This window comes from Cygnus olor, chromosome 20 (assembly GCF_009769625.2).
Source record: "Cygnus olor isolate bCygOlo1 chromosome 20, bCygOlo1.pri.v2, whole genome shotgun sequence".
NCBI classification, from domain to species: Eukaryota; Metazoa; Chordata; class Aves; order Anseriformes; family Anatidae; genus Cygnus; species Cygnus olor.
This window is the reverse complement of record NC_049188.1, coordinates 1824676-1840000: the sequence shown is the minus strand read 5'-3', so window position 1 is coordinate 1840000 and position 15325 is coordinate 1824676. Positions and strand designations below refer to the sequence as shown.

At 44.5% G+C, this 15325-nt stretch overlaps 1 protein-coding gene across 11 annotated transcripts in view; it reads left to right on the top strand.

Moving 5' to 3' along the window:
• The window catches only part of AUTS2 (activator of transcription and developmental regulator AUTS2), a 763430-nt gene that overhangs the window by 580150 nt on the left and 167955 nt on the right, over nucleotides 1-15325 (top strand). Inside the window, exon 1 of one of the 11 annotated variants that reach the window (XM_040532682.1) lies at nucleotides 5821-6907. The exons of the other annotated variants lie outside the window; for them this stretch is intronic. Within the exon in view, the coding sequence (XP_040388616.1) occupies nucleotides 6638-6907 (270 nt within the window). The 5' untranslated portion in view covers nucleotides 5821-6637. Of the gene's footprint in view, nucleotides 1-5820; nucleotides 6908-15325 lie in introns of those variants that run through there. 11 annotated transcript variants of the gene reach the window in all.

Genomic DNA, 15325 nt, shown 5'->3' with positions numbered 1-15325 from the left:
GCGTGCCGATGTAGAGCAGGGCAAAGACTAAGAAGTTATTTTGCTCATTAGGTTTTGCTTGTGGAGAAGTCCAGTGGATGAAAATTGCTCTGTAATAGAAGTCCAAGGGAAGGCCACAAGACAGGTTGAAGCTTAAGTAATGGGGTCCAACATGCATTTATGGGATTTTCACAAGGGAAAAAAAAAAGTCTAAAGAAGAAGGTGCCAGTTATAAATGCCACTTTTCAGAACAAAGCAGCTGCCTGCTCTCCATCCCAAAGGTGCCGTGAACGGTAGAATTTTGCTTTGCAATAATGCTAACAATAATACATGCAGGGAGTGAAAAGGAGAAAGTGTTTTAGGATTCCTTTAAGCTCAAAAGGGTTTCCACTGGACCATGGTTGTACTGATTTGCTGCAGAACTGTAGATGGTATTGAGACATATTGACAAACCATTGAGTTATGGAAGTACAAGCCAGTTTTCAGGTAAACATTTATGGATATCTATTGGTGCTGCACTTTATATCTGACCCCAAATGCGCAGCATAATTCAGGGAACTGTTATGTTTCCCATCCCTTAATTTTTTTATATGTATTTGATACACTCAAAGGCGAGAAAACAGAAGAAATTGTGAAGCTGCAGCTGACACGGGCGGTTCTTAGAACAAGCATTACAAACTAATTTTTTCTTACTGTTTTCTGTCTTGTGCTGCTTTATAAAGAGAATTACAGAATCACAGAATCGTCTAGGTTAGAAGAGACCTCCAAGATCACCTAGCCCAACCTCACCTAGTCCAACCTCACATTGAGCCTTACATTGAGCTTGAGACACAGCAAGACATTTGGATGTCCAGATCAGGTCTTTGCCTACCTCACCAGCTTGTTCCAGTCATCCCCTCCTCCTGTGTGCATTGCATTTCCAGGGTGGGCACTGGCCTGTTTGTTCCCTGTTGGTAACCTCCTTGACCCACTCTAGTTGCAGCCCTACTGAAGATTGTTTTCCATGCAACTGTCATACAAAAAGAAAAAAAAAATTACATCAATCTACTTAACAGGATAATTTTTTTTGATGTTTTGATGCAAATTACACTTTTCAATTGCTTTAAAGATCCTATTGCTTAGTTTGGTTACCTAAAATCATTCCTAAAGCATTCCTCACCCAGCAGTGTAACAAGGCAAGAGATGCAAGAGTCAATTGCTCCATCTGAATGCAGTGCCTGATAAAGTGAAACATAAAGGAGTGTGATCCAAACTACCAGGGTGAATTTGTATGAAGCTTCCAGTGCACATTTGGCAACAGAGAGCTTTACCCTTTTTCACCTCACTTAGCAAGGTTGCTCCAGGTAGTGTAATGCCTCCTGATGGCCTCACCCATCCAGTGATTTCTGTGGGTTCTCCCTTCTTCCCCTGCCAGACTCTTGTTCGTGTGCCCATGTCAGCCCATGCGCCGGGATGAATTACAGGGATGCGCGCTCTGCTTTGTGATTTGTGACATGCCTTGACTGACACCAGTGCCAGATGGTTTTCAGGGACAATCCTTGAGCAGATCCAAGAGCGTGTGACCAGCATACAGAGCTGTTTTTGAACAGTGCTGTACATACTGGCAGAGAGAAAAGCTCACTTGGAGCTTATGGAGCGTATTGGCAGGGGCATTGGAGCTCATCAAGCTCCTTGCTGTCCAACATGCCGGCCAGGAAATGGAGGCTGGCTCACATCTGTGGGACTGCTGTAGGGAAGGACAGAAGGACGTGCCAGCAGGGTCCTGCTGACAGAAGATTAGTGGTCTGGCTTGGCTAACGAGGTGCTGTGGGGTGAACCTCAGCAAGCTGGGATATTTTCTATGAATTATATGGTTCTTAGGTGAAATTTCAGAGAGAGTGTGCAGCACGAGAGAGAGCGCAGCTCTTTCTACCCACTGGAAGCAAGCAGTGCCCCAGCCCCAGCAGGTCAGTGCAGGGCCCCACGGGCTGGGAAAGCCCCGTGGCCTCTCCAGATGCTCTGCTTGTCCTTGCGGTCCAGAGCCTGCAAAACAGGATGGCTGCACCATCCTGGCTGTCTCGTCGCCCGTTTCCATCCCCATCTCTTGGTGGCCAGGCAAAAAGTAGGAATGACTGTGTCAGGTCTGCATTGCTCTGAGGTTTTTCCTTAGGCTAGAAGTGCTTTGTTTAGGACTAATTACACATTATTTTTGGTTTGTGAGTGCACAGCATGTGGAACCAAGTCTTGGTATCCCTCTGTTGTCTTCGCTTGGTTCACCTCAAAAACAGTGGGACTTATGCTTGGCATTGCTAGTCAGTCGAGGGAAGTGATTGTCCCGCTCTACTCTGCGCTGGTGCGGCCTCACCTCGAGTACTGTGTGCAGTTCTGGGCATCACAGTACAAAAACGACATTAAACTGTTGGAGAGTGTCCAGAGGAGGGCGACGAAGATGGTGAAGGGCCTAGAGGGTAAGACGTATGAGGAGCGGCTGAGGTCACTGGGCCTGTTCAGCCTGGAGAAGAGGAGGCTGAGGGGGGACCTCATCGCAGTCTACAACTTCCTTGAGAGGGGGAGTGGAGAGGCAGGTGACCTGTTCTCCGTTATCACCAGTGACAGGACCCGTGGGAACGGTGTGAAGCTGAGGCAGGGGAAGTTTAGGCTGGACATCAGGAAGAGGTTCTTCACCGAGAGGGTGGTCGCCCACTGGAACAGGCTCCCCAGTGAAGTAGTCACTGCACCAAGCCTGTCTGAATTTAAGAAGAGATTGGACTGTGCACTTAGTCACATGGTCTAAACTTTTGGGCAGACCTGTGCGGTGCCAGGAGTTGGACTCGATGATCCTTATGGGTCCCTTCCAACTCGGGATATTCTATGATTCTATGATTCTGTGATTCTATGAAAACCTGAGCAGGAGTTTTAGGAAAGGAGGCTACAACCTGCTTTCCCCTGGAGCAGAGCCTCCCACAAATATCACTTTCTCCTCCTCCTTTATCGTTTTTGTCATTCTGGTCTGCCTGGCAATGATATTTTACGTCTGGCATTACTTTAATAATAGAAATAAAAAAGGGGAAAAGATTTCTTGATAGCTGTGTATATATTTGATACAATCTTCTTTTACTGAGAGTAAGGCCATTGGAGGAATGGGTTATCTCAGGGCTGCAAGCCGCCATTCTATTAGTCTGTTTGAAGTTATCTCAAAAGTCTGTTTGAAATATAACCTCCTTCTCCCCCTCCCTCTCCATTCTGCTTCCCCTTAAATATATTTTCAGGCCCAGATCAAAACAAGGCTGTACTGCAATATAGAAACATTGTTTAAAAGGTCTTTACTTGGAGGTTTTATTTTTAGCCTGTTTTGGTAAATGCAGCTGGTCCTGCTTGATTCTAACCTTTATGCAAATTTAACTATAATTCAGCACAATATTTATAAGATTCAGAGTTAATTAAATCCCAGTGGAGATCAGACCCTTCATGACCTCATTACAGTTATACACAACCGCCTAATTTCCCAGTACAACCGCCGAGTGGAGGGTGCGCTAATTTAGGGAATGTATGGACATATGTACTGTCTAGATGTCTGTCTGTTACAGCTGAAATGGCAAGATTACTGCTCCTCACTTTAACGAACTCTTATTGAAAATCACATTAGCTTTTATTAATAGACTCTTTTTTTGTTCTACTGGATCTTTAATCGATAGAAATAAAATTAAAGAGACATTAATTATCAAGCCTTGAGTTCCTGAGCTGGAAGGCATTTTAGAAATGCAAAGTATTATTATTGCTATTAATTTTATTAGATGGGCCTCATTTTTTCCCTTATATAATGAAGAATTTAGGTGGATTTCACCTGTGTGCAAAGGGGCTAGCTTGAGGCCCCTTTCATCACTTCAGTCTTATTTTATTTGGGAGGCTTCAGAGTAAGGCTTAAATGATTCATGGGAGCAAGGATGGGAAGTTACCATCTGTGAGCAGCTGAAGATTAAATCATTCTTTGTGTCCTTCAGTACAAATGATCTGATAAAGACATATGTACCTGCAAACGTGGTTTAGGTTTTTTGTTTGTTTGTTTCCTTTTCAGTCTGAATACTTCTCTTGATCTTGTATCTTTCACCTTCCACGTTTTTGCCTGTTATTCCCATGTACACACGAAGGGTGGGAGCGGTGGTATTTCTCAACAGAATATTTATGGGAAAACTTCATTCAAGGGAGTGGGAAGGAAAAATTGTGTTTGAACATACTGTAGTCCAAAGCTGACTGAGAAAAACATGATATGACTTCAAATACATTTCAGTCTATTTGGATTCATTTCATTAGGGCCAAAGCTTCACTAATTTTTTCCTATGAAAGTAACACTTATTTAGTACAAATGTGAAATGACAATGTTTGGAATCCTGCCATATACGTGAAAGAGGACCTGGTTATGTTGTTGGTTTTGTTTTTTTTTTTGGTGAGGGTGTTTTTGGGCAAAAAGAGTTATCAGGAACAAGTGCTCCTGTTTTTCCATTTGAAACTTTTTCTAAACAAAACTGTTTTTTGATCTGCAAAAGTACTATATTTTCATAATCATATGCAGAACCTGATATTTTGTTTTGATACAAAACACTAATTTTTGCTGGTTTGTTGTTTGAGTTTTGTTTCAACTTCTTCTACTCATGAAGAGGATGAAAGACACAAGTTTCTGCTTTCTAATATTTTGCATTTCCAGCAGGTAAGTATTTTCACCAATCTTGCCCACAACATATACAAACTCCCGTCTAGCAATCCCACTTGCCATGAGAAGTCAGCAGCCTGCAGTGTTTGAATCTGATCTGCTTTGCACTGATCCATTACGCATTTTGATCAATAGGTGCAAGGGCACATGTGCAAAGTTCCTACAGAGTTTGCAAAATAGAGCATGTAGTTGAGTTGGCAAAACAATAACATCATTCTCTTGTGTAACATTAGAGATGATAAAATAAAGTTGCCATAATCTCCATTTGCATTAGAGAAGAATACGCAGCATTCATAACCCCTGCTTTCTTAATGCTAGGTATGAGTACGCTCAAGTCAGATAAAAGGGGATGTGCAATGAACATGTTTTTGATGATCAGGAGTGACATAGGCAAAGATACAGCAAAGAGAGTGACAGGGACTTTACGGAGAAGTGAATGATGGGACCTCTGATCTCTATGCCTACAAGTTTGTGTGATAGAAAAGGCAGCTGCAATCTGTTTCATTTAATGTTAGCTAAGCAGAGCCCTCGGGCTATTTGTAAGCTGCCATGGAGCTTTGTATTGCACAAAGTTTGGGCACCTAGCTGAATTTTGTGGCTGTAGCTCTGCAGCAGGATTTGACAGCTTAAAGGATAGAAAAGGGTGGGAAGTTTTTAAATAGCTTTCTGCCAAATTAAAACTAGCACCCATATGCAGGTCAAAACTGCTCAGTGAATGGGGGTTTCAAGCTGTGGCATCTTTGTTCCCTTCTTCCAGGAACAAATAAAAAAGTTATTCTGTGCCAGGGATGCAAAATGCCAGGAAAAGACTAGGAGATGAGGAATATCATCTACACTAGTAGACACACACAAAAACAAAAAACCCAGCAGGCCAGGGAGGACAAAGTATCTTTGACATAGAAGCACCCTTTAAGAGCTTTCTGAGGGCCTGTGGGGATTTTGTGGGGATTTTTGGTTTGCTTTACAGTGCGTTCAGAGTTGCTCTAGTTCATTAATTTTTAACAATTTATCAGTATGGGAAGATAAATCCCCTGCAGTCCCTTTTAATATATTTTCTTCTTCTTTTCAAGTAAATGATTGATGAGTATCAATAGGATTGTTCAATACAGAGTGGTTGCTAACGTAGGGACCCTGTTGCCGGAGGGTTCCTACCATAGTTTATAACCCCGCACAGATTGTCTGGATAAGATCTTAAGTAGCCAAAGCTGTAGAAGTTTGTGTATATGTGTGGGTGGGGGAATAGAGAGAGCTCACGAGTAAGCAAGGCACATTTCCATTAATCATGTTGCTTTCCTTTTGACTGCTGGATTGGGCAATACACTCTTAGCTATGCCAGCTGGGTGGGGAAGAGTTTTTCTATGTTAATATTTACCTCTGGAAAACAGGGCCCAAAGCTTCACTGTTGTGTGGAAGGAGCCTCACTGAGGAGAAAGTGTGGTCTGGTGGTTGGAGCACAGCGTAGGGGTTTGGCTGAGCTGAGTCCTGTTTTCTTCCCTGGTGTGGATTTGCTTAGTTACATCCAAGTGTGCAGTCTGGTCACCTACGTGGATTCCCGACGTCGAGCCTGACAGGGCGAGCTGTTGCTGCCCCAGCTCAGCTGTGGGCTCCTGCCCCAGCGGATGGGGCTCTCGGCCACCAGAGCAGTAGTCTTCACACCTCCTTTCACTTCAGATGCCATCATCGTTATTGAATTAGCATACTTCCTTGGAGCTCCGGGGATAGACAAGAACCCCCTTTGGCAGGTGCTGTACAGTCACAAAACAAAGATAGTCCCTGCCATGATCTCACAATTTCAGAAGATAGGAAACAGATGGATGCACAGACAAAGGAGTACGCAGGGAAGCAACGGAGACAGCTCTGGCCAGCACGCTGGTGGGCGGTCTCGACACACCAACCACCAAACTGCTGTCAAGTGTTTTTCAGTTGCATTTAGTATCTTGGGTCTTAAAGGAAGATGAGCTGTAGGGTTGCATGGCAGTCCGAAAGGTACTGGCACCATTGCAGGGGAGCACAAAAGGAGGAGGAGGTGTGCAAGTCCCATGCACACCTTGTGAGACCTGTCGCATCACCATAGGGCTAGGGAGTACAGCCTATGTGATGTCACAAGGCACAGCACCTCATGTTCTCTCTAGCCTTCAGAAGCAAAGTTGGGGTAAGAAGGGCTTTGGACGTCCTCCTGGATGGGCGGTGTTATGGAGGTGCCAGGAGGGAGTCTTACAGTGCAGATTTGCAACACGTGAGGTAAAGCAAATGTAGAGTAAAAAAAAAGTATTGTCTGATGTTGCTTTACGTTTGGAAATTTCCAGTAGTTATGTTTTTAAATTGCATTTAAGGACAGATCTGTGATGGGTTTAAAAAATAGAAAATGGAAAAAGGAAAGGAAAAGGAAAAGGAAAAGGAAAAGGAAAAGGAAAAGGAAAAGGAAAAGGAAAAGGAAAAGGAAAGGAAAGCTCCCCAGGAAAACAGAATTGAGTCTTGCATTTCAAAATCCACATCAAATTCTAACAGCGACCTATATTTTTAGGAAATTGGAGAAGTTTCTGCAGTAGTAATATAACTCCTATAGCAACTGTGTATTCTGTGTGAATTTTCGACACAGAACTGGAAATTTATTTTCCCCACTAATATAACTGAGTAGATCCATATCCATAATACTATTTGTTACTTCTGGATTGTAGTGTTTAAAATTTTCGGAGCCATATATTGACTGATTCCTTCCTATTTCATTCCTCTCTGAGTTTTCCAGCACTTTTATTCCTCTTCTCTGGCGGGGGTACTGAAACCCCATCCCATTTTCACTTGCTCAAGGTCACCAAGTGAAGCCACGACTTTCTGGTTTCTCTGATTTGTACTCAGACCTCTACACCAGCCTACCTCATGCTGCACAGAGGTGGGAAGTGATCTCATATGGGTAAGGGACAGAAGCAGAAACAGTTTTATAGGTGGCAAAGGAAACATTACAAAAATCTATTTGTGGGCTCATATTCTCTCCAAAGAGATGAGGCAATTAAAGGAGGAGAAACGACAACAAAGGAGAAGCAGAGTCTACTAACATTTGCTCAGTGTGAATCTCAGATTTCTCTGTGGGAGTTATTTAAATTTACACTGGTGAAACAGGCAGCAAAAGTGGCTTTCCACAGCCCGATGCCCCACATCTCCTTCTGCCGTAAATTAACCTGCTTTCCCAATGACTTCACTGTACTAACTCCCTGGAGCAATTGCTGAGATGACAGAACTAAGCACTGTTGTCTGGTCCTGGTTCCCCAGACCTGGCTCTGGGCAGGGTTTTAGGGGTGATTAATTCCTCAGTTTGCATTTAGAGCTTTGCATGGGCAGAGCTGTTTGCTCATGTGAGCTTAACTGCAGAATCGGGACCCAGCACTTTGCCTGGCAGGGAAGGGCAAGGCTGCTCTGCTGTTGGGAGATTCTTCTTTGAGAGGTATAAATTATAAAACTGTTCATTTTGTTTAAAGAGAGATTACAATCTCTGGAAGAAATACAGCACTGGAAGCAACATCGCACACAGTGCTTGGAAACATTCAGCGTATCGGACCTAATTGAAAAGAAAAAAAAAAACAAACTCCCAAACAATGCACCAGCCATTAAATAAAAGTATTTTCTTAGCCTGGAGCAGCAGAATTCCTTGGAAAAAGTAAGTCTTGCAGAGATAAACAGTCGGCTTAGTCCAACCGTCCTGATACTTGTTACACGGCCACTATTGATCTCTCGGCCATGCCGTTTCCAGGGCGGGCGGTGCTGTATGGCCGGGCGGTGCTGTATGGCTGGACGGCAGCATGGGCTCGGGGACCAACGGGGGTCTCGGTGCCTGGAGCCGCAGCTGCAGCATGGAGGCACTCGGTGCCGCCGCTCGCCGGGGCTGCTGGCGTTCAGCCTGCTTCCAGCCTGATGAGGAGTTGGTGATACACAGAGCCCAAACATGTATCAGTGCAGGGAAATGTTATAGGTTTATGAGGAGAGTGATTAAAAATGTATCAAAGAGGCTTGTAAAGCTTATGGTTCAAGTTAACTGTATGAAGTAAACAGCCTTTAAGTGTCTCTTGGGACTGTGACAGATAGTCTGTGGGTGTTACTGCAACATGGTACTAGTGATTGTTCTGGCCATCCCAAACTAATCACCATCTGTGTGTATGAGCCTCTTGGGAGCTCCTGGTTGTTGGACAATCATGGTTGTTAGCATTTTTAATCAGTTTCTGCGCAGCGCAGATAGAAACCGTATGCTCCAGCCTTTATTTTCCCTACTCGTGGAGAATTACTTATTGCGGCACTGAAAAGTGGATGTGGGAGTTCCTGCTAATTTTAGAGGGTCACGTTCACCTCGTGCACCCCATCGCGGTGACATTTCCCTCGGTTTTCCCTGCGCCCACTCGGGAGCACCGCGCTAAGGCTTGGGCTCGGGTTTTGCTGGGGGCGAGGTGGGCTGAGGCGCAAGCCCCACGCTGCCTGGCAGGGCTCCCACCTCACGGCCCTGCCTCCCGCCTGGCTCAAAGGCACTGACACAAATGCATAACATTCTGGATCGCGGCTGGGGAGATGGAGTTGGGGGGTTTATTGTCCTTCTTGGTAGTGAGAAATAGCTGCTGAAGTGGGAAGAACCAGAGCAGATCATTGCCTGAAGCAGGAGACTCTGTGCAGTTGAAGTTATAGGCCCTGGGAGAGCTCCCAGCCGTACGTGCCTGGCTGTGGATGCAAGAGGCACTGCAGGCGAAGATGGCTCCGAGAAGTGGAGGGGCAAAACAGGGAAAAGGATGGCTCAGATCCAGGCTCTGAGGAGCACAGTCGACGCTAAAAGGAAAAACCTCTTCTCTCGCTCTGTACTGAAGTGCGGCTCATCTCGGCAATTAATCCTTTAAGAATTGAAATCTGGGGGCCTGGCTCCGCACTCGGCAGCCATTTGACATCTGTGCCGAGCAGTGGGAGAGCCGCTGCTGGCCGGGCGGGGTGGGGGTCGCGCGAGTGCAGCCGCACTTCGGTGGGAGCCTGCAGGGAGCCTGGGCTGGAAAGTGCTGAGCTGTCAAAGCTGGCATCAACTCTAGTGCCCCCGTGTCCCCATCTCCCTTCCCCAGCCCCAGACTTAGCTATTAAGTAACAAACAAAAGGCTGTGAATGTGCAGAAGAGAAGGCAGTTATTATACACTGGAGGTAAAGAGGAGAGAAAAGAGAAGAGAGGAATAGAAAGCAGACTGAATTCCCTCCTGTTACAAACAAGCTGGAGTTCTTGCCTTAGATGAAATGTCTTTTTTGTTTTCATTATCATTATTGCCGTGAGTTTTTTTGAGCTCTGCTCTCCTTTTTTTCCTTTTAAAAGATTTGTATCAGACATTAATTTTCCTTCAGCCACGAGGGTGTGAAGCCGACGGGTAGCGTGTGCTGCGGGTGGGATTATTATTAGTTGTTGCTATGTCTGAGAACAGGAGCAGATTTGGAAGAACGAATTCGAATGAATAGAGCAATTTTCTGGTGCCCAGACAGGTGGCCTGTTTGAGTGGAGGGTAAGCTGCTCCCTGCATCGTTTGGGTGATGGGGCTGATATATTTATTCATGTTGATGTGACCAAACAGTTCATTCTCCCCAGTCCTGCTCATGAAAGCCGAACACAAAAGAGTTTCATAGTTGGTTCCGTGCATGCAGCGTTGAAAGGCAGTCTGTGGCTTCCCACTCTTCTTTCTGTTGCTTGAAAGAGACGTCAGATCTTACTGAAAGTGGCATTCTGGTGCTTGCAGAGCCAGTTGACAAGTAATTTCTGTTTATCTGTTGTCAAAAGGGACAGTTGTTTGTGATTATGTGTATATTGATTATCTGATTTAAAACACAAATGCTCCCACGTAAACTGTGCTGTGCCCACAATCTCTTTCAAAGCACTGGGTGCTCTCCTCAGCATCGCAGAGCAGAGTGGTTTTAGTGCAGTTTTGAGTGTGATTTGATGTTGCTCTCCTCCAGCCTGGCCGCCCAAGGTGGTTTGTAGGATATTACAGAGTACATTTGGATACTGTGTGCTGCCGTCAGTCACGTAGTGACATGGAAATCATGTTGCTGTCACATTTACAGCAACCTATGGAGTTCCCATTCTGGATGGGGCAGAATACTGAACATACTTTGGTTTAGATAGTTAATGGTCCAAGTGGGTTGTAAGATCCATGATCACCAACGCTGCATCTCTTAAATGCGTGCTCCTTTATCCATCAGCCTTGAAGATCGTCATGGGCCTGTGCAAAATGAAAAGAACCCCTTAATAACCCCTATTAACTAACATATTACAGTCCCCATGACATTGTCATTGTCTGCACTCGAGAACATTTTGTTGATTATAACAAAATGTGCTCCAGGGTCTGGTAATCCAAATGTGTTTCCAAGCTCCCCCCTGCTCTGAAAGGAGGATGTCACTCTGGGTGGAATCTGAACTTGCAGGCAAGCTTCTCCTGGAAACTGTTGGGGCCCAAGCTTGGTGACTCTCACAGTGCAGAGCAAGGTGTGTCTTCTGAAATTAAACTGGCTTTTTGGTAAAGCAGCTAAGTCTGGCAACTCCATTTCCTTTTTTTTTTTTTTTTTTAGCCTTCCAGTCAAGGCAGGTTGCCTGTTTTCTCCAGAGAGGATGGGGAAGAGACAGGCTGTGAGAGGATCAGACCTCGGTGGTGAAGTGTCTGTTTTAAAGATGGGAGTGGCTCAATGGCATGACAGGGAGAATCAGTTGCATTGCTATTTTCCATTCATTTCAGATCTAGGCTGTAACAGAGAAGCCGCTTCCTATCTTGCGCAGGCTACTTTAAAAGTTTAATCCGTAAGGATTTGTCTTTACTACTAAATGAAAGAGCACCAAAGGCATTCCCAGGCACTTGAATAACGCTGTCCAGGGTGTTAGAGTGGTCTTCCCACATGTCCCCCACATTCTTGCACAGCCCAGGAGGCTGACGGTTTCAGAATTGGTTCTCAGTCAGCAGTTTGTGTGCAGTCGCCCTGTTTCTAGAGGAGAGCCCCCAGCTCGATGCCAGCAGCTCCATGCAGCTCACCCCGCTGCCTGGGAGCTTTTCCAGAGACGCTGAATTTGCCTGCAAAGAAGCAAGTGGCTGCCTCTGCCTGCTTTATAGAAGAAAAAGGCTGGGCAGATCTCTCTTTGCAGAGGACTCATTCTAAAGACCTGGGGAGGTACCTGGGGCTCGAATTCACCGCAGGTCAGTTTGTGTGGGGAAGCTGGATGTGATGTGCCAGCTGTGTCTGGTTTGACCCAAGCTTTTAGGGGAATTCTGCTCTGCTAGGCCAGTACACGTGTAACAGGAGGAGACACATGAAAGCAGCCTGTGTGTGCTAAGTGGTTATGGAGAACCATTTCACCCAAATAAAATGTTGGCACTCATATTTTTACCTCTCCTTTTCCTAGGACTTTTTTTCTGGTAGGGTGGCAGGCCTGATTCTTCTGTCAATATTCAAGCAAAATCCAGAGGATTTTTATGTGGATTTGGACCGGCAAAGTAGGTCCAAATGCAACCAACTATATACAGGTTGTCTATAGCTCCACAGGCAACCCCATGAAAGACCTTATGTTTAGGGCAGGGTATCAGATCTATATCACTGCAAGAAGGAATTTATTCTACCCTATACTTCTGCCAATTAAGCGCCGGTGGTTGCTGCTGCTACGACATGTACTGATAAATGGATGTGGCAGGATCGACTGTGAATGTTTTGGCAGCAGCCCTCCTTCAGGTAGCTATTAACTTTATTTTTTAATATGAAATTCAGGCACTAAATCCAGGGAAAAAAAAAGCATACATAATGTAGGTTAATTAAAATGCCTGTAAATGAACAGGTGACAGGTGTCGAGCCCCATGACAACCACAACTGGAGAAATGAAAGTGCAACAGACTATTAGGATTCCTGTGTTAATCAGGTAATAGTAACTTGGGTAATTACAAAATCATATGAAATCTTTTTTAAATCCCAAACCTCATTTATAGCCTTTTGGAGATAAAATATAAAATGTAGAGTTTTAATCCAAAAGGACTTTCTCTTCTCTGGAGCCCTCAATCTCAGATTTCTTCCATGGCTGACACAATTAAGGGTTGTTTTTTTTTCTCTCCCCTCTCTTCAATTTTATTTTAATTAAGAAATATTAAGTTAAAAGCCACCAAAGAGTTTTAGTGTCTATCTCTTTGGCAGGTATTTGGTAGTCACTTATGTGTCCCGAGGCCTTTTTCCGTATAACAGGTAGAACCTGCCGTGTGCATCTGTTGAGTCTAGGAGATGGAATTCATTTTCATGCTGAGAAGCAGCACAGGGCATGTGTGAGATGAACCTGGAAAAGACTGGAGGCTGCTCTGTCTTCCCAGGAGCAAATTACACCACAGATGACTAAGAGGACTTATGATTAAAATCTTTTTTCTATGAATATGAGGAAAAGGTGGCAATACTGCCTCATATCTGATATGCAAACTGTGACTTTTTATACTCCTAAGACAATATGCGTTCCTGCAGCCTTTTCCATACTGAAAAGACCATCCAGGTCTTTTTTTTCCTAGGAAAATAGATTGAACCCTCATGAGGAGATGCCTATAAAGATTCCCAGTCTGATTTTGAGTTTTAACGTTATAGCCAGGGTCTTGATCCCAAGTAGAAATTTTATCAGAGGTGTTAAGTGACTTGCCCAGGGTCATTAATACAAATCTGTAAGAAAATGAAAAATGAAACCTTCCAGACTTTTGCTGTAATTACCAAGGCACATACCTCTCTCTGGATCCATCAAAGAAAAAAAAAAAGGTGGCTGTAATTAGGGCTAGGAGCTAGTGTGTCTGCTGAGAACGCACACTAAGAAGGGCCCTTGGAGGCTGATTCAGTAGCTAGCATATAAGGATTTTTTTTTTTTTTGTAAAATCCAGATACCAAAAGTGAAGCACATTATTTTTCATCCTTGTCCCTGCAATAGAATTTATTGCCCCTGGGCTACAGACAGCCAGACAAATAGAAACAGATTTTTTTCTTTCTTTCTTTGACTTGGAAGATGAGAACATGTTTTGTACATTCCTAAGTTGCAGCCAACATAAAGGTCTTTATCTTCAAGGAAATCAGTGGTTTGATTCTTGGTAATACCCCACTAATCCAGGCAGTGACGAACTTTCCAGCTTTACCCTCCATACCAGGAAGTTGATGGCATTCACCTCCCATCAAGAGGAACAGGGGAGCTTCCCTCCCTTTCCCTTTTCTGATCAACATTATTTATAAACTAAACAAAGAAAAGGATGGAAGCTTTTGGACCACAAAATATGTTCTGGAATAAAGGTCACAATGGGAAAACTGCCAAGATTTCCCCTCCCTACTGCTACTAATTATCACTGCTCCATTAAAAAAAAAAAAAAAAGGGGCAAAAAAATAAATTGGGGGGGTAGGGGGAATAAACCCAGTAGTCAGAATAACTGGGAGAAAACGGAAATCAGACTTCATCTAGTGCTTCAGATATGCCCCACATAGACACTATTGAATTCTGCCCACCTCTGTGCCAGCCTCCCTTAGGCATGGTGGACAGTACTTATTTTGTTTGGGATTTTTTCCCCTCCCTCTCTCCCTCCCTCTGCCTCCTTTGGTGTTTTTATTCTGGCACAGCAGGCACCAAAGTGAGCGCTGACAAGCATTGGCACACTTAAAAAAAAAAATAAAAAAAATTGCTGCCACTCTCCCAGAGATGTCCATTATGTCTGTGGAGCCCTACGTTTTGCAACATAAAAGCATAATCAAAAGAAATCATGCTTCGACTCAGTCAGGGACAGGGCAGAATAGTCCATTTAGCTTTATGTTAAAAAAGAAAATAATTGGACCCAAATTCACTTGAAATAGGAGCAGGAAACAGTTTGTTTGCAATCTATTTCCTCTGGAAAACAGCAAACCCTATTAAACCCTCTTTGGGAGCTATTTATTTTGGAAACAAGTTGAATGTTCTGCAAGCAGCACACGCACACAGAAAAAGTTGTAGTGGAGAATAATCTTTGGAGGAAATGTCCCTGTTTATCTACATTGTAGTTCTATCCAGCTCTGAGAAAAACAAGCTTTCCACATTTTCAGTGATAGGCTTGGCTCCTTTTAGTGCTGCATCCCATACAGAGAACCGAGGTGATAAACCCATCAGTAAGCGTTACGGATGTGTGCTAGGAAAACCAGCAGAACCGAAGCATTCTTCCTTGGTCTCACCCCAGCTCTTCTCCCAGGTAACTTCTCCTTGGTAGCTCTCCTGCTCTTTGCCACCTCACAAAAACAAAAATGTTATGCCACGGTCCTTATTCTTGGTGATTTTGCCCCTGTGCTGCTGCGAGCCATGTGGGTGAGGCAGGGAGATGGCACGTAGCAGTGGACACCACGGAGCCAAGCCTTTTGTCACTGCTGTGTGCCTTGACACTGAGGCTTCTCCACCTGCCCAAATACCTCCCACTCGCATCGCTGCTCCAGGAGCTGAGCCCCCCTCACCTGCTTTGCTCCCATTCCCCTGAGCAGAAGGAAAACACAGAAACCCAGAAGGAAATCTTGAGACGAAGCCAAAACAGAAATGCTGTTGGCTTTCATCACGTGTTTCTGAACACTCCTACGCAGTGGAGACTGCTCACTGTAGCTTTTACCTCTCCTTTCAACGGTCAAAACACAGTAGGATCCTCTAGTTAATAGTTA